Consider the following 23,770-nt stretch of genomic DNA (forward strand, 5'->3'; position numbering starts at 1 on the left):
TGTTGCTGCACCTGGTACTGACCAAAGGGGATGATCTAGTCAGTGACCTAAGAATCGAAGGAAAGCTGGGAGATAGTGACCACCAGCTGATCACTTTTACTATCCATCGCAAAGCTGGCAAGTCAGTCAGCAATGCAGAAATCCTCAACTTTAGGAAAGCTGACTTTGACAAGCTCAGGAGGCTTGTTGTTGAGTCCCTAAGGGGCCATAACTTGACAGGGAGGGGAGTCCAAGATGAGTGGTTGCTCCTTAAGGGAGCAATCCTGAAAGCACAAGGGATGTTCATCCCATCTCAGAAGAAAGGTAGCAAAAGGGCACAGCAACCCCCTTGGCTCAGCAGGGAACTTGTGGACCTCCAACATCTAAAAAGAGAGGCTTATAAAGGATGGAAGACCTGAATCACCACAAAGGAGGAGTATTCTGAACTGGTCAATACCTATAGAGAGCAAACCAGGAAAGCCAAGGCTGCAACCAAACTCCAGCTGGCTACACGTATCAAGAAGAATAAAAAGTCCTTTTTCAGATATGTGGGGAGTCAGAAAAAAACCAAGGGTGACAGTGGACCCCTGCTAAACTGAGTGGAACAATTGGCAACTGACACCCAAGAAAAAGCCAACCTGCTTAATGGGTACTTTGCATCGGTTTTTCAGCAGCCCAAAGGGACTGCCCTGCCTAACATGATGTGGGATGGCCAGGGTGAGGGTGAATTTATACTCAGCATTGGTGTAGACCATGTAAAGGGACACCTTGAGAGGCTGGACACCTTCAAGTCACCTGGTCCTGACAGCTTGCACCCCAGAGTACTTAAGGAGCTGTCAGGCATCATAGCCCAGCCACTGCCAAGGATCTTTGAGAACCCATGGCCCTCAGGTGAAGTATCTGAAAATTGGAAGAAGGCCAATGTGGTGCCTAGCTTCAAAAAAAAAAGGAAAGTAGATCTGGGTGTCAGGTAGCCACCAGGTATGGGCACGTACCCTTATGCCCTGATGACATCCACCTGCCCTCTTGGAATGGCTACAACTTTTGTTCGGTCTAGGTGAGGTCTTATGCTGTCTCTCTTCCCGCCTGCCATGACTTTGATGTTGAAGAAATGTTATTGAAAGGGAGGTGGTGACTACCCACCTCCACCTCAACCAACCTCTGGTGCTTGCCCCGGTGCCTGAAACCCCGGGAAAGGATGGGGAAAATAATCAGCCAGAGGCAATTCTTTCTTTCTTTCTTTTCTTTTGTTCCTTTCTTTTATTATATATATATTTCTGGGTTTTTTTTCTTTCCCTTTTTAGTCCGACTGCTGCTGAACCAAGATACTTGGGTTCCCGTCATTCCACAGGTGTGGTGGTGGCTTCCTCACAGGCTTGGGTTTTCCCTGCATTCCTCAACACATTGGGGAGTCTGCTGTTATCTTCTGCTAATTGCTGCCCTGCTGGACTTAATTGGTGGCGTCCGACCCCTTAACAAGCAGGGGAAATCCTTGCCGCTGTTAGGCAGCGTACACAGGGGAGGGTTTGGTGTTCCCCGTCACACTCTCCCTGGCCTGTACCAGCTTTGCATCCCCGGGTCCCACGGCGGAGCCACTGGGGCAGCAGATCCTTCTTCCCTCCACCTGGGAGTTGTCTGTTTCCTTTTAAAATCTTCATTTTGCCGCGGCTGTCTCAGGCTCAAATGAACAGCCCGCAGCAATGGATCCGCACCTCCCTGGAACTGGAGCGGAGCAAGAAAAGAAAAAAAAAAAAAAAAAAACTCAGGCAAACCACAACAAAAAAACAGAGTCAATGGCTCAGGAGCACCCTCCTCTTCACCCGTTTTTAGCAGGGTTCATCGGCCTCTTCGGGGCCTGATCAGATGCTTACCCGTCCCTCGGCATACTCCCCTGGTGTCTTTCACCCTCAGGCTTCCTTCTCATCATCTCCTTGCATCCTCGCTCCTCCCCCCTCCCCCCTTTGGCTCTGCCCCTGGCCCCTGTATATTGCCCCGGTGGCAGATGGGCACCCATCCACCTCACCTGCCAAGGTGGTAAAGCTGGGCTGGGGTGAACCAGGAGCTCCCACCACAGCATGGAAGTCTTGCTTCAGTGAGGTCTTTGTTCCTGCTTGGTAAGGCATCCTGGGTGAGTGTCTTCCAGCCCCTTACATTGGAGAACTACAAGCCAATCAGCTTGACCTCAATCCCTAGAAAGATTTTGGAAAAAATTATTAAAGAGACCATTCTAGACAAGCTGGCTGATGGCAATATCCTGAGGGATAGCCAGCATGGGTTTCTTGTGGGTAGGTCTTGCCTGACCAATCTCATTTCCTCTTAGGCCAGGTGACATATCACCTGGACAAGGGAGAAGAGATTGATATAATATATCTGGACCTTTAAAAAGCCTTGATCTGGTGTCCCACGATGGAAAAATTGGCCAATTGCGGCCTCAGCTACACCACAGTCCAATGGCTGGGGAATTGGCTCCAAAGTCAGACCCAGAGAGTGGTAGTTGACAGAAGTGAATCATCATGGTGCTCTGTGTCCAGTGGTGTTCCCTAAGGCTCCATCCTCGGACCTCTACTCTTTAATGTCTTCATTAAATGATGTGGACACTGGTGTCAGAAGTGGACTGGCCAAGTTCGCCGATGACACCAAACTTTGGGGTAGAGCATCCACACCTGAGGATAGGCTGGTGATCCAGGCTGACCTTGATAGGCTTAGAAAGTAGGCGGATAAAAACCTGATGACATTCAATATGGAACTGGACCCCGGTGCATCCCGCTTCAAAATAGATGTCACGATGGGTGTTTCAGGGCACCCTAGCCTTATAGGCTATGCGTGGCTCCAACCACCCCTTTACTACTCCCTAAGCCTCGCAGATGGTACTGATGTTGTCTGATCTGGGCCTTGTTGTAATTTGGCCCCCACATCCTCCCTGGGCTCTCCGCAGCCCTGTCTTGCTCTGTGCCTCTCTGGTGCCAGGGTCCGTGCACCCCAAATGTCACGCCCTCTCTGGCATCGGGGTCCCCATTCTGCCTTGGGCCCCCAATGAGTCCTCCCCCTTCCCCTAATAGCCTCACCCAAACCACCAGTCTTATACAACAGCAAACAAAACACAAGCCCCTGGGGTATAACATAAATTCAAGCCACCCAGCTATAACATCATTCAAGCCACACCAGGTGTGCTCCATCCCCAACCAGTATCAGAAGCTGTACCTACAATCAGGCCTCTCCCCTTTGCTTGCTCCAGGAGAGCTCCTTCCCCCTTGGCTGCTGGCAGGGAACTGCCTTCCTGGCCTCAACCCTGGGGTTTATATATGAGCCAGGCCCTGCCCCTTCCGGTCAGCTGACCACTGGCAGGTGTGGGCCACTTGCTAGTTCTGGCTGCCCTGGTAACCAGCAGCTGAGGCTTCCAACTCACTGCTAGGGCTCTTCCCCTAGCAGTTTCAGCTTTTTAAAGGAGCAGGGCACCCTAGCGCCCTGTGGCACTCCACCTCAGGGAAAAAAACCCACATCATGCTTTTAGGCTTGGTAGTGCTACACTTGCTAGTACCATGGTCAAAAGGGACTTGCGGGTCATGATTGACCACAAAATGAACATAAACCACCAATGCAATGTTGCAGCTGGTAAAGCAAAAAAAACTCTGGCTTGCATCCATAGATGCTTCTCAAGCAAATCTCGGGATGTCATCCTCCTGCTGTACCCAGTCTTGATGAGGCCACAGCTGGAGTACTACATCCAATTTGGGGCTCCACAATTCAAGAAGGATGTGGAGAAGCTTGAGAGAGACCAGAGGAGAGCCACGTGCATGATCAGAGGGCAAGAGAACAGGCCTTATGAAGATAGGCTAAGAGACATGGGACTCTTCAGCCTGGAAAAGCACAGGCTCAGGGGTGACCTGTTGGCAGCCTATAAGTATATAAGGGGTGTGCATCAAGATTTGGGGGAATGCCTGTTCACCAGAGCACCCCAAGGGATGACAAGATCCAATGGTCATAAACTCCTTCAAGACTGTTTTAGGCTGGACATAAGGAAAAACTTCTTTACTGTCCGTGCCCCCAAGGCCTGGAATAGGCTCCCTCCAGAGGTGGTGCAAGAACCTACTCTGGACTCTTTTAAGAAATGTTTGGACGTTTATCTTGCTGGGATCCTTTGACCCTAGCTGACTTCCTGCCCCATGGGCAGGGGGCTGGACTCAGTGATCTTCCAAGGTCCCTTCCAGGCCTCATGTCTATGAAATCTATGAACAGATGTATGCACTACACACACACACCCTTCCCTCAGAGTGCTAGTAGGGGTCTGGCAATACTCCCACCCTTTGAGCAGCCAGTGGGGAAAAACCTGGGATGGTGCAGGCAGACCTCCCTAATCATAGCATCCTGCCAGGGCCTGGCCACATTTCCCTAAGCTCAGCCCTGTGGAAGGGAAGGGATGGCTGCTCTAGCGCCCCCCGGCTTCTAGCCTGACCACTGCAGGCATGTGCCTGAATTTCCTCAGTCCAGTTAAAATGTCTGTCCAGTTACAAACCAGTTCAGCCTAGCCAGGTTAGACTAACATGCAAGAGTTGAATCAGGCTCAGGATTTTTGAATATCTGTCCCTAGCCCTTATGCCCAAAAGCCCATAAAGGGATGAGTGTGACCTGGGTTCAAATTCTTTATCCTGAACTAAATTTATGTCTCCCATAAGAAAGCCATGACCTCTATGCCATATTCTGCAACAGACTCCTCTTAATCTCAGCTATTGAAGCTCTGCCAATTCATATAAAATACTTGATTATTGAACCAGGGAGAAATTAAATTGGAGGGGGGGGCAGGGAATAAGAGAGGGAGAGAGAGAGATGCTATAACTTGGCAATTAACATCTCTAATCTAGGTGAGCTGGGTTCCAATTCCTACTCTCTTGAATATTCAAGTACTTGATACAACATCTAAGACTCCTTGGGTACATCTACATGTGCAAATGCTGCATGGCAGGTTTACACTAGAATAAATTACTCTAGAGTGAACCCACCCTTGGCAGGTGTCTACACATGTGGGGATCCAGGACCAGATTTGCTGTTCCTGGCAGCAGTCTAGTCCTACCCCCTCCAGCCCTGCACCAGCCCCCTGTGGCAGCCAGGGGGACCTCTAGCTCCCTCTGGGTCCTACCCCAGGTGCTGGCAGGGAACATGGGGTCAGGAGACAGCTATCTCTTGGTGGAGGCTGAGACATTGCTCCCTGCCCCTGGGAGCTGCCTGCTGCAGGATGGGTTCCACCACCGGATCCTAGGGAGGGACAATGTCCCCCTGCCCTGGCAGCATGGAGCTCCTTGTCATGGTTCCCCAATCAGGGGAAGGGGCTTGGAAAGAGCTTCAGGGGAGGGACAATTCCCAGTCCCCTGCCCCAATCTGCTGATGGAGCAGCTAGCAATGAGCCCCTGGCTCAGCAGGCAATCCCTGGTTTTTCAGTGGAAGAGTTTCTGGCCAGCTCTGGGCTGCATGAGGAAGTCAGCACGTGCAGCCTGGAGGTAGCTGGGGACTGTCCCATTGTCCCAGGCAGGGGTATGTCCTGATCGAACAATTGAGGCATAGGGCTTGGAAGGAGCTGCAGGAGAGGGGCAGGTCCCAGGCCCCAGCCCTGATCCGCTGCTAGCTGCTCTACCAATGGATCGGGGCAGGGGGCTGGGAGCTGACCCTCCCCTGCAGCTCTTTCCAAGCCCCATGCCTTGATCGCCCAGGTCATTGGGGCAGGTCAGGAAGTGGAAGGCATGGGTGACCACTGTGACATTGCAGAGGTCACCCATGTAAAGGACTCTGGTGCCTCCCTGCTGGTAAGATGTGCAGATCTTGCTGCTGGCCCAGTGTAGTAGGTACAGCCACTTCTTCAGCAACCACCTCCGATCATTGTCTGGCTTCTTGATGGGGGTCTTGGGGACTACCAAACCTCTCAGAATGAACAAGATATGGGGATGAAGAAAGTGTTTACCCATCTATCTTTTGCTAGGGGACCAGCAGGGATAAGTCCAGTTTGTGGGCATCCTGCACAATCCCACAGATGGTCTCTTCTGACATCTGCTTTGCCCAGTGATCAGTGGACATTCCCAGGTGGAGATAGCTCTCACCATCCTTCAGGCACCTCATCTGCTTGCCCTGGATGGTGATGGTGGAGTCCAGAATGTTGCTTTTCTTCCTGCAGTTGATGTGCAGAGTGGCACATTTGAAGGCATTGAAGCAGAGCCCCATCCACTTGGCCACCTTAGACCTCATGTCTAGCATCCTTTCCAGTTGCTCAGGGTCTCTGGTGATGAGGATGAGGTTGTCAGCATAGGCCAGGATGATCTGTGGCCTATTGCCACTGCACTGTTCTATGGCCAGGTTGAAAATACTTGATCTTAACCAAAAGGCTGAGAAGCAATTGACTGGGTCACCTGAACCACATGCTTGTTAATGTTCTCAACGTAGGTTGGTCAGGTATGACCTTCCTTTAATAAAGGCTTGATGATTTGTCCTCAGCAAGTCCTGTTCATCCATGTATTAAAAATACGTTTTTATTATTATTGTTACTACCAATTTACTAGGAACAGAATTTATACTCACTGGCCTGTAGTTCCCTGAGTCTCCTCTGGAGCCGTTTAGAAAGATAGGAGTTATATTGGTAAAATATATCCTTCCAGGCAGTTATCAAGATTTTTCAAAGCAGTTCTAATTGGCAGTTAAATTTTGGAACATAGTGATAGATCTATTCTGTCTCTGTTATCTAAAGTATTACTATAGTATCTGAGAACATGACAATGTGTAATTCTCATTGCAGTGTTTAATTCTCATATTCCTGTAAAATAATTACCAGATAAACTGAGAAAACGAAGGAATTTAAGGAAAAGGGATTAATTCACTAAAATAATGTAGAAAAAACACTCTTTATCTGGGCTGACAACCTAATATATAAACACCTATAAATTAATGGTAGAAGGTTAAAAAACTAGACCAAAAAATCTTATCTCAGTTTCACAGTAGAGCAAATCAGAACACTACATTGGAATACCTGATACTTTTGAAGGGATTTTGAAACGTGGATATAACATCTGCTGAGAATTTTACAATCAAGGCCCATCTATTCTTTTTGCAGATTAACAAGAAATATGTTATCAAGAAATGTACATTCTCATAGTCATTTGTGCATTACCTCTTATGAAAAGGATCTTGTAGATCTTATACTATTACAGTAATAACCCAAAACACAGTAGAATTTTAACAGAAGAGTTAACATTTACTAAAACAAAAAATACCTCATTGTACATTAACTTATCAGCTTTTAAAAGTACAGTAGTTAGTCTTCCATGCTTAAAACTATCATTACTTCTTAAAGGTTATAATAAAAATGGCTTCTCCAGAGGTAAAAATAGCCTTGGAGGTGAGAAAATTTGATTTTTTGGAGGATGTTTGTTTCTTTACAAATTTTATTTATAAAAATGAGGAGTGGAACCTGGTCTTAGATAACTGGATTTTGTTAATGATTAGAGCTAAGTATCTCTTCTCTCAGGTTTAGCTTAGAAGGAAAGGGTCAAGGTTTTGTTACAGCTAAGTAATTAGTTAACCTATTCTCAGGATTTTCTCCAGTATAGATCTAATTAACTCCTTTTGCCTCTGTTAAGATGCTTGAAGTTAAAGAGGAACCAGTGTGAACTTTTTACCTAAATCAAGGTAAAAGGTGTTAACCTACCTCAACAAAATGTCAAAGAAGGGTCAAGTAGGCAACACAAGTAACTATGGTCAGTTTGCCCAGTGTAAATCAACTTTCATTGTATGACAAATCAATTAAATCTCTTGATGTCTATGAAAAAATCAGCATGAAAATATTCTTTTCTCTATGGTAGATACTTTGCAAAGTACAATTTATTTTAAAGCATTAAGAAAACAACTATGTTTAAAATCACCAAGTCAAATTTCTAATATTCTATTTGAGGGCTTTTTCAGTTGTAAATCAATTCTGTAAATTAACTTGTGAACTGTTTATGCTATTTCAGTTCTAAAATAGTAGAAGTTTGTCAGAATGAATACTTTAGAATTTGAAAATTTAACAAAGATAATAACACTGTACACTGCTGTAAAAAAGCTAACTTGATTTTGCATTCCAGCCAAACAGATAAGCTGTACTCTGATTAATTTGTTAGGAGATTCACACTCCCTTTAATCACACACTGTTCCATGAAACAAACCTTTGAATTGGTTATTTGCATTTTGTCTTGAGACTGAGAATTCCTCAGAGAAGGATATTTCTGTGGAATATGAAGATGAAACAGCAACCTTGAAACTGATGTCCTGTAATAAATTTGGTTTTAAAGCACTAGTAAAATGCAGCTATGTGTTCAAGCCTTATAACAGCATTACGGTTCTTCTGTTCAAGGGTGAAGAGATGATTTTTACAGGAGGCCTGAGATCTCTTCTTCCCCTTGCAGTAAGAAATCTAATTCGATTCAACAAACTTAATACCAGCAGTACTTCTGGAATGGCTGAGGGTAAGTGAACATTACATCTGTTAAGTAGATGGGCCCCATTATTTAGATAATAAGACAAAGCTCGGATTTTGTGGGAAGCAGGTGTTAGATTTTAAAAAGCATCAAAGTTTGAGAAGCAAAAGTCCTATTGAAAATCTAGAATACTTTTGCTTATCAGTCATTTGGATGTTTTTAAAAATCATACTCAAGGTATCTAAAATTATGTTTCTAAATCATTTGGGTACTTTAAAAATCCTACCCTACTGTCTAAAGGTAGGCTTCTGAATCCATATTTAGGCACTTAAATAAATGGCATTGATTTAAAAAAATGCTGAGCATCCAGCAGCTACCAGTGATGTCAGAAAGAGAGTTAATGGGTGCTGAACACCTAGAAAAACTTTACTCCAAATTCAGCCCTCCTGTATACATGCATTATGATATAGATTTTTTTCCCCCAAGGGCTCCTGCCTCATTTAGTACATAGGATACATTTGCTTTGGGGAGCCATCAGGATTTGAGTGAAGGAGAAAATTAGTTGTAGAACCCTGCTTCATTTGGTCCAAAAGTTGCAAGGGTGCATAGTGAGCAATGGAGAAGATTTCAGGAAAAAAAAGAACAGTCTCATCAATGGTCATTAAGGCTATCCAGCCTGCCTGTATTATAGGGTGTACCAGCACATTTTTCTGTAACTTTCCATAAGTTGTCACTATTGTAGAACCTGGATACTTTTCAGGGTTATGTTTCTAATCCCCTGCGGTGAGGGAGGGAGTAGGGCAGGAGCAGGGGCCAGGGTGGGTCATCCAGAGGCATGGTGGGGAGGTAGCGGTGGGCTGCCCACTGTGGGCTGGGGCTCTGAGCCCTGCTGCCTTACTCTGGGAGCTCAGCTGCATGACCCCAGTGTGCCTCCTGCCACCGGGCGGGCAGAGAATGTGCCATGTGGCCAGCGCGCCCCTTGTCCCTGCCCACCCAACGGGTGGCAATGGCATTGTGCGACTGAGCTCCTGGGGCAAGGCAGCAGGGCCTAGAGCCCCAGACCATGCCCCTATGCCTCCTTCTCCCCCACCCCTCATCCCTTTCCCTCCATTTACCAGATTAGAAAATCCAGAGATCTGAGGTTTGGATCAGGAGATCAAGAGTCAGAGTTATTGTGACTGAAATCCCATGTCTTGCAATGGTTTCACAACAGTTGGCATTACTGATACCCTCTGAAGCACACAGCTGATCAGTTTATCCTGAATTTGCTAACCTACTGTGACTTCAGTGGGTTGTGGACTACCCAGGTACAAATAATCTGGTTTCTACCGTAGTTGTGTACCCCTCATTTTCTGGGTAGCCAACTCAAGATCTGGATTCTATTTTACAAAAGTGCTAAGTGCTCACAGCCGCAATTGAAGTTACAGGAGCTGTGCTCTGAATATATAAAGTCCTTCAGAATATTAAGTACTTTGATATTTGGGCACCCAGAATTAGTGAACATATTTGATTTTAATACCTAAAGGCTGTGCCCAGACATGTGTGGATGTTTGATTCCCTGGGGACAACTGGTGGCAGTACACCTTGCACCACTGCTAGTTGTCCCTGGGGAACGCCTGTGCCACGTGTGTGCTGGCGTGTGTCAAGTTACCCCTGGTGGGGTAGGGGAGGCTGGGTCCAATACTGGGATGGATATCCAGGGGTAAAAAAAACCCCTCCATGTTGCTCCTTTGCAGCATGGAGAACAACAGAACTAGTGGCATGGCCGCGTTCATCTGAATGCAGCCTGAGAGTCCTGTTTTACAGGAGATTATGGTAATCTCTCACCTTGTGGGTTATTGTCAAAATAAATAAATTAAATTTTGTGAAGCATTCTGATGCTATAATAATGAGCACCATAGAAAAGTCTACATATAACTTAGTAATCCTATATTCAAAGCAATTTTCAATAGCATGTAGTAAATAAGGAGAGGGACACACACTGAATAGTGAAGATAAGGCTAAATGTGGAATAGATGCTTATTCAGTGAACATCACCTATTTTGTGCACTGGGTTACAGAGAAGCCTTGCAGAAAAAAAAATGTGGTAATATAATTAAAGACTACTTTGCATAGCATGCCCAAATACAGACCAGCCTAATTCTGGCATTTTCTACATTTTGAGTTCTTCACTGTTAAATTGAATGTTTTTTTATTTTTTTCTATTTTCTTTTATATATATTAATAAAAGGGTTAAATACGTTATATGCTATTTTGTTTAATAAAGTTCTAGTCAGGGTTTAGTTACATGTATGCTTTTATCTGTAAAACATACACCACATAAAGCAAAATGAAACAAAAGTAAATAAAGCTAACAAAACAGCACTGCACAGCATACTAAGGATGAAATTTTGACCAAACTGAAGTCCAAGGAGACTTATGGGCCAGGTGCTGCCAAAGTTTATGCATGTGCTCAAATTTACTATCATAAGTAGTTCAATGGTCAGTCTTTGCAGGATATGATGAGGGGAAGGGATTTTGAACCAAAACATGAGAGAATCTTAGATAGGCAGCAAGTAGTTCCTTAATTTGGATTTTAGTGAGGAAACTGATTCATATGCCTTGCAACAAATATCATGCAGATCATTAATATGAAAAAGTGGTCAAGACTTAACTTGATTTACTTTTCACTAATGCCACTTTACACCACCCCAGCTGTAGAAAAGAAAATGAATGAAGATTTACCAGAGCTGTGTTTCAAGGCTTTAATGTAACTGAGTGCATCTACATGTGCTATTAATGCGCAGCAATAAACTCCGGGGCAGTTTGAGCAGATTTATTGCTCTCTAGCGCACTGTTTGAATGTGCGCCTGGAAGCAATTAACTCTGGAGCAATAAGCTCCAGAGTTTATTCATGCACAGCATATGGAGCTGGGTCAGAGCAGTCCTGGCTGGAAGGTCGGCCTGCCAGCCAGGGCTCTTCCCCTCAGCTCAATGTGCTGTGGAGGAGCTGACTGAGGTGCAATGGAGCTTCAGCATGAGGCTTGCTGGCAGGCAGCCCCTGCACTAAAGTACTTTCATGTGCCAGTCAGCCCCTCCAGTGTCTATACATGTGCTGCTGGCAAAGTTTTTCTCCTCAGCAGGATAGTATTTGTATTTACAAGTACTATCCTGCTGCAAAGTAAATTAGTTTACTCCAGCCTAATAAGGGTACACATGTAGATGCCAAGACATTTACTGTGCAGATAATTAGTCTATATGCAGTAAATGCCTTGTATAGATGCACTCACTGAGAATAAAAGGCCAGGGTTGCTTTTTTGTGTGATATCTTTTATTGGACCAACTGTATAAGTTGTGAGAGACTTTCTATGCAACTGGTTCAATAAAAGTTACCATAAAAACCCTTTCCTCTCACATTTCTTGCACTGTCATGGCTATAACACTCCAAACCTACCACTGAGGATGAGTTCTTTCTATTTTTAGGGCTCATCTGAGATAATTACATAGTTTGAATCTTGACATTATAGTTGTCTTTTCCTTTGGCATGAACTAACCACTAAGTTGATCAATATGCATAAAAATATTTAATGCTATTTAATTACAATTGGTTCTAAATATATTTTTAAAATATATGTATTAATATATCTGTTTTATCTTCAAAGAGCATGTTTTTTCCTACTTATGAAAAAATATTTAGTTTAAATATAAATTGTGTTTGGGCTTTTAACCATGAACATACATATAACCCTGTTATTCGGAGATTTTGAAATGTACATAATTGGAAATGTCTCAGAATTCCTTAAAGAGTCTTATAGTTATAAATGGTGTACTGACATGCCCAAGTCCTTCTTGTCATTCTACAAAACAGAAGTAGAAAGGCTTCCAAAACTTGTCTTGAGAGAGAGCAACCAAATAATACACCAAATTAATGTGTGAGTTGGTTAGCTCACCCAATTTTGCTACCATTTCACCTACCTGAAGGATACATCTGCATTTTGTTTCTGTCATCTAAGAATTTGTTTGATCTGGAAAGGAAAAATACTTATCCTTTAAATATATTTTAGCTTAAAAAATACTGAGGATGGGTCACAAGAAGATGGATTAAGTTGTCTTAAGTACAAGACATTTAAATAGCATATTCTGAATTTATAGTAGGTTTATACAGTCTCTGGATACAGTATGTCAGATGATGTGATTAGTGTTTTAAGCCATATGTGGACATTTTCATGACTGCTGAATGAAAGCTGAATTAAAACAGATTTATGCATTCTGAAATATTTTCAGTGAAACAGGAAGTGCCAGTGGATTGCATGGTGGGTGACGAGGGACTATTTTAGTTTAGTATTATATTTAGTATATTTATTTAGTAATAAATTTAGCACATTTACTTACTAATAAAATATGTCTATTTCGTACCTGTATTTAGTAATAAAATGTATTTCTGTGCTGAATGCTCCCTGGAGTCTGGCTTGTGGGGAAGTTCAGTACATAAATACATGCTTACTTCATTTTTCACTATTGCTTTGCTTTTCTTTAAGGTCAGAATAAATAAAACCTTAAACCTGTCCTCTGTCAGTTTAGAACAAGCCTATGATATTAAGTTATTTTGTATTTTATTCTTTAAAAACTGATATTTTATGTCAGATATTTCAATAGAATTGGTGCAACTTGGATACAATACTATAATAATTTAAGGAAAATATGATATGCCATCTGGTCTTTTACTTACAGATCTATAACATAATAAGAACTTATCTCAAGACAATACAATATATGACTGTGCTAATAACATGGTTAGGAATTCTTAATCTGTATGTTATTTACAGCACAGATCCAATTAGATCCCTTGACTGCATCCCTATTTTTGGTCATTAGTATTTACATATAAAAAAATAAACTCATCTGCTTAATACAGAATAGCTATTTAAAGTTGAATGTCTACTTAAATTTCTATACCTGGTACTTAGCATAAATTGTATCTGCCTCTTTCCCAGGCCTGAAGGAGGACATTTTGTGCTCAAAAGCTTGTCTAACATCTCTCCCAAGTAAACAGTTGGTTTAATGAAAGCTATTACCCAGCAAATCTTGCTTCCTCATGTCTAACAGGCAAAATGTAACTCTTGGACTACAACTTCTTGTGCTAAATTGCAACCCAAATATGTTTTCTTTACCAGGAAACACCCTCCTGTTTTTGAAAAAAAGAGCCGTATACCAAAAATATAGGCAGTTATTTACTCATTAGATGTGCCTTGTATCACAGTTTTGTCAGCCCTAGAAAAATGCTGAATATACAAGATACTTTACAGTGTTTTTATGCCAACATTTACATCAAATGTTTCATAGCGTTGTGATTTGCCACGCTGTTTCAGCAAATAGTCCCATTGTAAACTTCAAGTTTCCTCATAAAACAGCTAATTAGAGAAAATCTATCAACCCTGGTCTAAAATATGAAATGTGAATGCTAAGTATTTCAAAAACTGAAATGACTGCAATGGGCACTGTCTATTGCGGGTATATCTAGGAGTGAATTTGAGCAACCCTTTGGGAAAAAAATGAAATTTTATTTAAGTTTAGTAGTCTACCTCATAGTTAAAAATAAATAACAAAAGGGGATTTTTTGGGAAAGAAAAAATCCCTAGGTAAGATCCATACAGAAATAATACTGTAAAACATATACAAATTGAATTTATAACTGATAATTCTTTTTTATAATATTTTAGGCTATAAACAGGCAAATGTTGTAATCTTGCATAAATCCCTTGCTGACAACTTTGAAAAGTTTTGCCACGCAAATAATGGGCCTCTGCCACTGTTATACAGAAGCAAGCCTGGTGACTGGAAATGCCCTTCGCTGAGCAGCAATTCCGATATTAGGTACGTGTGGACATGATTCTCTCATGAACTGTCACAAGGTCTAAGTGAAAGCTAGGATTAATTGGACAATAACATTTTCTAGAGTACAGGCCATCCACAGAATTGTATACAATAAGCTTTATTTCTTCTCGGTTACAGCAGTCAATTGACTACATTGGCATAATAGACTTAACATTTTGCCAGTTTGACAAAATGATCATCCTTACCATAATGTCAATGTTTCACTGACAGCAAAAAAGAAGTTTTGTTTAGTTGCAAAGATCTTCCAGTAGATCAAAGATCTCTCAGCTGAGAGTTAGCTGACAGTATTCCTCACCCCTCTTCCTAATTTTATTCAATACCAGCACTGACATGGTGACTGTATGTTACTTGGAATAGTCTGGAAATCAGAAGGACTTCTGAAGCAAGTGGTCAAAGCCGGAGACAGAACTTAAAAACAGTGTCTCCTAAACATTTTATTGAGCAAAATGGGGTATTTCTAGGGCTTTCACCTGTTCACAGCAAAAAGTGCATTTTGCTTCATCATATGTACCCGGTTTCTGGCTTTCTGTAGCAAATGTGTGAAACACACAGACTTTTCTATTCTTGTGACCTAGACTGGCACCAAAAAGGAAAACAAAATGGACAGAACAGGAAAAATCGTGCACTTTAATGTTTCATTAATGTTGATTAACCAGCATTTCTTCTTATAATATTCCATCCTACTTAAAGTCTGGGACAGCTGTGAAACTGATAGACTGTTCCTTTACGCCATTTAGAACTGATTGCCTGCAGTACAGAGTATACGAGTATGGACTTTGTACTGGAACTCTGACAAGTTTGAAGGAGTATTCTGACCAGCTTAAAGACATGGTGATTTTCTACTTAGGCTGCAGCTTCTCATTTGAAAAGGCAGTCCAGAAACTTGGTGTTCCTGTAAGGAATATTGAGCAGAAAAGTAATGTAAGCATGTATAAGGTAAGAAAGTCATTAAGTTACATCTAGGTTCAGGCAATTGTATTAACACATTTTTCTGTAAAAATTTGCGGTGATGACCATGTCCAATAAATACAATGTTAATGATTAAGAAACCATCTTTGCATGCTTTTTGCAGGCCACTCAAAAAGTGTAGCTCTCCTAGGCAATGATTTGCATCTACACATATGATTAATGCTAATGAATGCTTATTGCTCTGGAGTTTTTTCGCTCCCAGGCATGCCATTTGAATGTATACCCAGGGGCAAGAAACTCATGTTCATATTCATGTGCAGCATGTGGAGGAGTCTGGTCAGAGCAGCCTGGGCTGTCAGGATGCTTGGCGGGGGTTAGCCTGCCAGCCCAGGGCTGCTCCAGCCAGGCTCCATGTGCTATGGAGTGGCTGGCTGGCGTATGCAGGTGCTTCAGTGCAGGGGCTACCTGGTGGCTAGCCCCTCACCGAAGCACCCTCATGCTCTAGCCTGCTGGGACAGCATCTACCCATGCACTGTTGCACACAAAAAAGCTCTGCAGCAGGGTAGTACTTATAAATACAAGCACTGCCCTGCTACAAAGTTTATTAGTTTCATGTGCCCTAATAAGGGCTCACATGTAGACTCTAAGACATTTAGTGTGCAGTTAATTAGTCAACTGTACAGTAAACATCTCGTGTAGATGTGCTCACTGTTTTTCTCAATGAAGAGAAAAAATATCACTCATATTGAGACCCTGTGTGAAACTTTAGCTTGAAGGAAAAACATGCAGTGATTTGTAAAGCAGGATTACTTTCTAGAATTAGCAAAACATCTTTATTGCAGTATTGTCAACATGGTAATAATATAAAATTAACATAGACCTTTGTGTGGCACCTGACTCCTTAATTATATTTCTATACTTTATAACTGAAATCTAATGACGTTTAAATATTTCCCATACAGATAATATAATTGATTTACCATTTCTTGAGTGCCATTTTATCTAGACTTGTTTTTCTGAATAGGAATGACTCATCAACATCCTGATAGTCTGGACCGTAACATTCCTTCAGGTCAATCTGTGGCTTCTCTTTTGGATCACAAAAGGCAATGGCCCTATGAAACTTGTGTATTCCTACTATGATAATATGAGATTACTAGTATTGGGCACCTGGCACCAGTAGGTTTGACCCCTGCACTTTATAGGATTTTGGCTGGATTATAGTTTCCTTTTATTCTAGCATGCAAGAATGGTTTGGGCCCATCAGTCTGTGCCTGGGTGCTTTCATTAACCTTCTGTAAGAAATAGCACTAGGGCTACTATAGAAAGTCTATCTGAAATATATGTTCTTGCCAAATTGTATACTGTAAGTACTGAATATGGATTTAAATTTTAAAATGATTCAGAATGTTTCAGTATGATGCATCTTGCTAATAAGAATTAAAGAGTAGATTGTTTGGTTTCTGCACTAATGATTGTTGTGAAAAACTGATTATTTTAATTGGACGAAAGATAGAAAATTCACAAGAGCATTTAAATTATATCACAAATAGTACAGTAGATTCCTTTTATTTACATGGCCGTTTTCTCTTAACAAAATTATGCAAATAAGTGGACTATGCCAGTAAACAGAAGGGAGAGGGGAGATACACCAGAAGCAGGTATTATAATTCCTGATCCTAGGGGTGCTTGTACACATGATGAAAATTGGCCATTTTTGCACTTTGAGTCACTCTGTACACATGGGGGGGAGTTACAATTTAAATGAGTTGTTACATTGCAAACTAAACCACATTAGCTTATAGTTTGGTTTGCAATGTAGATATTTGTAATGTGGAGCCTTTTAACAGCTCCCCCTTCTCCCCCGCCACCATAGGAAAGATGGGCTGAAGGCAGAAGTGGTGAGGAGCCCAATCCTTTTTTTTTGCCTATAAAGCCTGCCCGCATCTCCAGCGGCCAGTGAGCAAGCTGCCAGCAGGATGAGTGGCTCCTGAGCTGTGGAGTGCCCCTAGTTCTTCCTTACACAGTGGCAGCACCCCTTGGGACCACCCGGGTGGGCTGCTAGTGAGTGGGTGCTGCCTCAGTTCAGGCTTGGATTGGGCCAGGTGCTGCCTCTGAGTTGGGGCAGCACCTGCATGAACGACATGTGCCCCTGGCAGCTGGGGGGGCACGGTGGCAACAGGAGCACAGCGGTGGCAGAGGGAGTGCAGTGGTGTTAAGTGGAGATGCTGCCAATGCTGTCAGCAGTGGGGGGAGAGGGGTGGTGAGCACTGACCAGGGGTCGGCAACCACCTGCAGACACTGCTGGCAGCATTGGCGGCGGCCAGCAGCAATTGCTGACCACCCGCAGATGTCACCAGTGGTCTCAGTGGCAGGGGTGGCGAGCAGCAACTGCCCACAGGTGCCACCAAGGCTGCCTGTGGTGTCTGCAGGTGGTCACCAACCCCTGGTCAGCGCTCGCTACCCCCTGCCGCCCTGCCATTGCTGATAGCACTGGTAGCATCTACAGGAGCTCCCTGCTTACCACTGCTGTGCTCCATCTGCCACTGCTATGCTCCTGTCACCGCCGTGCCCCCCCAGCCACCGGGGGAGCACCACCACTGTGGTGGAAAGGCCAAGGGCCCCCTGCAGCTCAGGGGCTGCATGGCCCAGTGGTAGCTTGTGCAGCAAGGGGCCTGATCCTTTTTTTTTCCTTGTGGAGCCTGCTCACCTCTCCCACAGCCAAGGGGTGAGCTTCTAGCAGGCTTTGAGTGGTGGGGGGCCTTGGTCCTTCCCTCCATGGTTGAAGTGCCCCCCAGGGCTGTCCAAGCGAGTGGCTAGTGGGTGAGTGCTACCCCGGTTCAGAGGTAGCACCTGGCCCAATCCAACTGTTCCCTGATCCTGAGCTGGAGCAGAACCCACCCACTAGCAACTCACTTGGGCAGTCCTGGGGGGTGCTGCTGCCACTGAAAGAAGGATCGGGGCCCCCCACAGCTCAGGGGCCACTCAGCCTGCTGGCAGCTTGCCATCCTACTGCAGGAGATCATAGAATCATAGAAGTAGGGTCGGAAGGGACCTTGTAGATCTTCAAGTCCGACCCCCTGCCTGGGCAGGAGAGAAACTGGGCTCAAGTGACCCCAACCAGGTAGGCATCGAGCCGCTTCTTAAAGACCCCCAGAGTAGGAGCCAGCACCACTTCCCTTGGAAGTTGGTTCCATATCCTAGCCGCCCTAACTGTGAAGTAGTTCCTACGGATGTCTAATCTGAACCTAGTCTCCAACAACTTGTGGCCGTTATTTCTTGTTATCCCGGGGGGCGCTGGGGCAAACAAGGTCTCCCCCAAACCCTTCTGGTCCCCCCTAGTGAGTTTATAGACGGTCACAAGGTCCCCCCTCAGCCTTCTCTTGTGAAGGCTGAACAGGTTCAGGTCCCGTAGCCTCTCATTGTAGGGTCTGCCCTGCTGTCCCCCGATCATGCGGGTGGCCTCCTCTGGACCCTCTCAATGTTGTCCACATCCCTCTTGAAGTGGGGCACCCAGAACTGGACACAATACTCCAGCTGTGGCCTGACCAGTGTCGCGTAGAGGGGGAGGATCACCTCCTTGGCCCTACTTGAGATGCACCGTGACCTCGCATTGTCGGCCCATGTTCATCTTGGAGTCAATGATGACTTCAAGATCCCTTTCTGCCTCCGTGCTCTCAAGAAGGGAGTTTCCCATCTTATAAGTGTGCTGCCAGTTACTACTGCCCAGGTGCAGCACCCTGCACTTGTCCGTATTGAAACGCATCCTGTTTTTGTCAGCCCACCCTTGCAACTTATCCAGGTCTTTCTGCAGTTTTTCCCTCCCTGCTAGCGTGCCCACCTCACCCCATATTTTGGTATCATCAGCGAATTTGAACAGGTTGCTTTAAACCCCATCGTCCAAATCGCTGGTAAAGAAATTGAACAGCGCGGGCCCAAGGACCGAGCCCTGGGGGACTTCGCTGCCCACTTCCCCGCAGGTCAAATATGACCCGTCCAGCACCACCCTCTGAGTATGACCCTTCAGCCAATTAGCAATCCATCTGACCGTGTAGGCATCGATGCCACATCTTTTTTAACGAGATGTGGGCAGGCTCTGTGAAAAAAGAAAAAAAAAGAATTGGGCTCCTTGCTGCAACAGTGATTTAAGCCCCTACATTGAAATGGTGCAATTATTTAATTATTGTAATTAAAAACACACCATATCAGTTTAGGGAACTAAACCCCCATCAACTGTGCAAGTGCCCTAAGATAGCATTTCAAGTTGTTTCACATATTTTTTGGTCAGCTTAGACTTCCTAGAAATACATTGAAAATTATAGCTGTTCAATTGTACAATAGTTCAATTGATAATTGCTATTCAATTGTATCTTAGGCCCCACTGTACCCTTTAATTTGACCATGTGCCTATGGTCAAATTAAGAAAGAAAATCTCACATGCGAAAATTTAATTCTGTTTCTCTTAGATGTGCCATTGAATGAGTATTCTAATATGGAAGCTAATGGCAGTAAAAGACAGGAAACACACAAACTATACCTCTAGGTGAAATGTGCTTATTAATTTAATACAACAACATTTACCATATTACAAAAATGTTTCACAATTTGAAACATTTATGATATGAGGGGCAAGGATTTCTTAGGGTGATATCTTTTACTGGACCAACTATATAGTTGAGATACAGTTAGACAAGTTTTTGAATGCAAGACATTATATAAAATTCTGTTGTGAGTAGAAATCTGTCTCTGTCCACGATGCACTCTTTACGTTATTCAATTGAGCAATATTTGGGTGCTTTGGGGTTCTCCCCCACACAGTTTTTTTGGCTTATTCAATAAACTGAAATATACTCAAAGCCAAAATGCAAATAAGCAGGAAGAAAATTAACTGAACATCTAGGACACATTTTGTTTTATGAGGAATTATGCAAACAATTGAAATATGTGACTGTGATAAAGTGGCATATATTGTAGTAGTTTTTTAACTGAAAATTAGTCTTCATGCAGCTTCTTGCTAACATCCTGGGTCCTTTTTACATTTTATCAGACAGATGTACCTTGCCTCAGTGTTGCTACTTTTTGCTGCAATTTAGTGGTCACAATGAGACCCATTCCTGAAGACAAATTAGAAGCAGTTGTGCTAGCAACTTATCCATTGAAGGAGTCGCATGGAGCGCCAGTTCACATTGGTGATGCTGGTCAGTGTACTTTCCATTTATTTAATACTATGTCTGTGTTGGTTACATCTAAGGGGAAAATGATAGAAAATGGTGGGATAATACATTCTTCTTAAATGAAAAAAACAAACTCTGACCTTTAGGTAGGTAAGTAAGCACTGACTTGTTTTAACTGAAAATGGAAGTTTGAAGTGACTAAGCACAGAAAGTGTTGGATAAAGAAGTGAATGTCTGGTACAGGGGAAGTAGTGAAGTAGTCTATTTGGTCTTGATAAAGGATTCAATTAAAACTTGTAAATATGTATGTAATTTAGCTTATGTATAAACACTGTCCATCATTAGAAGGCTCCCAGAAAAGGGGTATCAGTAAGTAGCAGCATGGGGAGCTATCTACCTGGATACCTATACTGTTTCTAATGTTGGCACTGGATTTATGACCCAGATACCTTGATCGGGGCTGGCCCAAACCCTCAGACCAACCACAACTTTTCCATTCAATAATAGGCAAATGTTATTGATACACAGTGATAGCACATAAGAATAATGCAAACAGTTCTATATCTACTAGTCCCAGGTTCACAGAGTCAAGGTACTTCTGGCAACAAGGTACATCTGGCAACACAAACATCACTCTTAGGTTCTTTCTTGAATGTCAGAGGTCAGCAGCCTGGTGGTTGAAGGCTGACAAAGCTAGCTCCAAATTGCTGTTTGGAGAAGACCAAAAAATTATAAAGGGGCCATTAGATCTTACAAGAAATTGAAATAGTAATATGTATAGCCTACTTAAATTAATTCCAAGACAAGTGGAGGGATTGCAGAAATGCAAGTATCTGAAGAATGTGCACTCAGAGCAGAAGGAGCTGTGGTCCAGAATAATACCCATAATGATTGAATCGAGCAAAGGAAAATTTAGCTGAAGGGCAGAACATTTTCATAGCAGTGAAATGTAATAGCATATGGAATAATCCACAATGAGAGTGGCCTATTTCTTTAGCTCAGGAAAGTAGGCTGGACACAGTAATCTAGACTGTGGTGCAGAGAACATATTCAAATGGGAAATAAGAATAAGCTATCACACTTTATGAGTATAGGTCTTCAGTGAACTGATAGTTAAGCTATTATAAAAATGTTTCCTGGGAAGTTTAGTACTCAGAGAAGCCCATGTTTTTTTGTTCCAGAAGCAGAGTGTGCTGACACATGGATGATGAGTTTTTTTGTTTTTGTATGTGTTATGATAATAAAACAAGAAAAGGTAATTTAAGAAGTGCAGTACTAAGACAGGTATGGGGGCCATGCACACAAAAGGAAAACTATGGAATTTTGGATGTAGGTTGGGATGAACGCTGAGGGGGGACCTGGTGGCCATCTATAAACTCACTAGGGGGTACTAGCAGGGTTTGGGAGAGACCCTGTTACCCCTAGCACCCCCCCGGGGTAACAAGGAATAACGGCCACAAATTGTTAGAGAGTAGGTTTAGTCTAGCCATCCAAAGGCACTACTTCACAGTCAGGGCGGCTAGGATCTGGAACCAACTTCCAAGAGAAGTGGTGATGGCTCCTACACTGGAGGTCTTTAAGAGGAGGCTTGACATCTACCTGGCTGGGGTCATTTAAGCCCGGTTTTCTCTCCTGCCCAGGGCAGGGGGTCAGACTTGATGATCTACAAGGTTCCTTCTGACCCTACTTTTATGAATCTATGAATCTATGAACTAGAATGTAATGTGGTTTTACTATTTACTAATCATAGGCTTATTAGGAATCCAAGACTTTTCCAACCCAGACTATGGAGATCCAGTACAGCCTCATCCTGGGGATGTTCCAGTGTTTTGGGCCTGTGGAGTAACAGGAATGGAAGCAATCAGCAACTGCAGTATGTAGTGTATATAATAGAATTTTTAGATTGAAGTTCATTTTTACGTAGTTTTCATTACACATTTCTAATTAGCGTGATGTGGTTATTGGGTTTCATTTCCATTGCCCTGCTTTATGCTAGTTAGAAAATGTTGGATAAAACTATTTCCACTTTAGTGGAACTATATTTTATTACTGAAAAATGTTTTGTGTGTGAAACAGAAGCGTTAGTATTAATGCCAGAGCGTCAGACATTCAGTTTTAGCATTTAACACCAGAAGTTTAGATTGCTTAGTTTAAAACCTCATTTCTTTTAATGTTATTTTTTCATTATAGCAATTCAAAATCAAGTAAAATAGTTGAGTCAAAACAAATGTTTTGATTGATCTGAAAAATATCAGAATTTATTTTATGAAGAATTTCAAAATTTTAAGCTTTTGTTCTGAATTGGAATGAAAAGAAATGTTGAAACTTTGACATCTTCACAATACAGAATTTTTTTCTGCAGCGCCACCTTATAAATTTATAGCACTGCAAAATGAATGCACAATGAATGCTTCCAAATCAAAATGGCTGTATTAGTCACTAAGCTAAATGACTATATTGTGCAAGATAACAAAGAATAAGATCCAGCATCTTTTTAGGGTCATTCAAAAAATGAGCTCAGTAACATAGCCTGGTACTGTGCTTACAGTTGTGGGCTATGTGTTACAAATTTTTTCCAACTGAAAATAGCTAAAACTTGAATAACACAGGTAACAAATTCTAATGGACTTAATTGGGAAGTCAAAGTGCTCAGTGCCTCTGTCAGGCCCTAGGTTACTCAAGTTGGATACCAAAACATAGAGACACTTTTGAAAATGTAAAACCAGCTATTATTCATATTCATTTTCATGTAGATGTTTCTTAAATGCAAAATGCATTATCTGATCCGTAATTACACGGTTCTTTTCCCAAGACCAATACCTGCTGCAATGCTAGTAAGAAAACAACTATCTTATGTTGGCTGAACAAAAAGAGCTGTTGTTTTGTACCAATATAAACAATTTTATATATAAATTTTACTTTTTATTAGTTGCCTTTATACCCTTAATAGGATTGTAGGATCCTATGAAAGTAGGGCTGGAAGGGACCTTAGGAAGTAATCTAGTCCTGTCACCTGCTCAAGGCAAGATCATACCTGAGTAGGGGTGCACCAATAAAGATTTTTTGGGCCAATATGAATGGCTATTAACGAGCCATATCAGCATATACTGATTTGATTGCCAATATGCAAGCCTGGCAGCTTGGAGAGCAGCATCTGGCTGGTAAGTTTGTTGTGGGGAAGGGGTGAGGGCAGGGAAGGAGCATGCGGGGGGGGGCATGGTGAGGGAGGGAGTGGGGCTGGGGCAGGGGCAGAGGCAAGCACTGCCCAGACGAGGTGGGGTGAGGCATAGGATGGAGCCATGAGAGGCTCATTTGGGGTTGCAGGGAAGGGAGGATGGCTCCCACCACTGTGTGCACCCCCAAGGGAGGCATGGGGGGACATGTGCCCCCTGGATCTGTGTG

General features: G+C 43.1%; 1 protein-coding gene and 1 long non-coding RNA gene across 6 annotated transcripts in view; one reads left to right on the forward strand and one right to left on the reverse strand.

Moving 5' to 3' along the window:
- DGLUCY (D-glutamate cyclase) overlaps nucleotides 1-23,770 on the forward strand; it is a 96,085-nt gene that overhangs the window by 36,599 nt on the left and 35,716 nt on the right. For 2 of the 4 annotated variants that reach the window (XM_019481669.2, XM_019481670.2), the window contains exons 1-6: nucleotides 7,290-7,354; nucleotides 8,348-8,459; nucleotides 14,111-14,264; nucleotides 15,023-15,221; nucleotides 20,242-20,392; nucleotides 22,119-22,241. In XM_019481669.2, the coding sequence (XP_019337214.1) occupies nucleotides 7,322-7,354; nucleotides 8,348-8,459; nucleotides 14,111-14,264; nucleotides 15,023-15,221; nucleotides 20,242-20,392; nucleotides 22,119-22,241 (772 nt within the window). In that variant the 5' untranslated portion in view covers nucleotides 7,290-7,321. Of the gene's footprint in view, nucleotides 1-7,289; nucleotides 7,355-8,347; nucleotides 8,460-14,110; nucleotides 14,265-15,022; nucleotides 15,222-20,241; nucleotides 20,393-22,118; nucleotides 22,242-23,770 lie in introns of those variants that run through there. The other 2 variants (XM_006271822.4, XM_019481671.2) reach the window with 2 other exon arrangements.
- Nucleotides 1,214-3,273, reverse strand: LOC109281693 (uncharacterized). Of its 2 annotated transcripts, XR_009459623.1 has the most exons (4): nucleotides 3,185-3,262; nucleotides 2,356-2,680; nucleotides 2,003-2,168; nucleotides 1,214-1,701 (listed from the first exon to the last, which is right to left on the reverse strand). It is a non-coding gene; the product is annotated as an uncharacterized LOC109281693 (long non-coding RNA). The 2 variants fall into 2 exon arrangements; XR_002088450.2 differs by lacking the exon at nucleotides 2,356-2,680 and having other exon boundaries at nucleotides 3,185-3,273.

Source organism: Alligator mississippiensis, chromosome 2 (genome assembly GCF_030867095.1).
Source record: "Alligator mississippiensis isolate rAllMis1 chromosome 2, rAllMis1, whole genome shotgun sequence".
NCBI classification, from domain to species: Eukaryota; Metazoa; Chordata; order Crocodylia; family Alligatoridae; genus Alligator; species Alligator mississippiensis.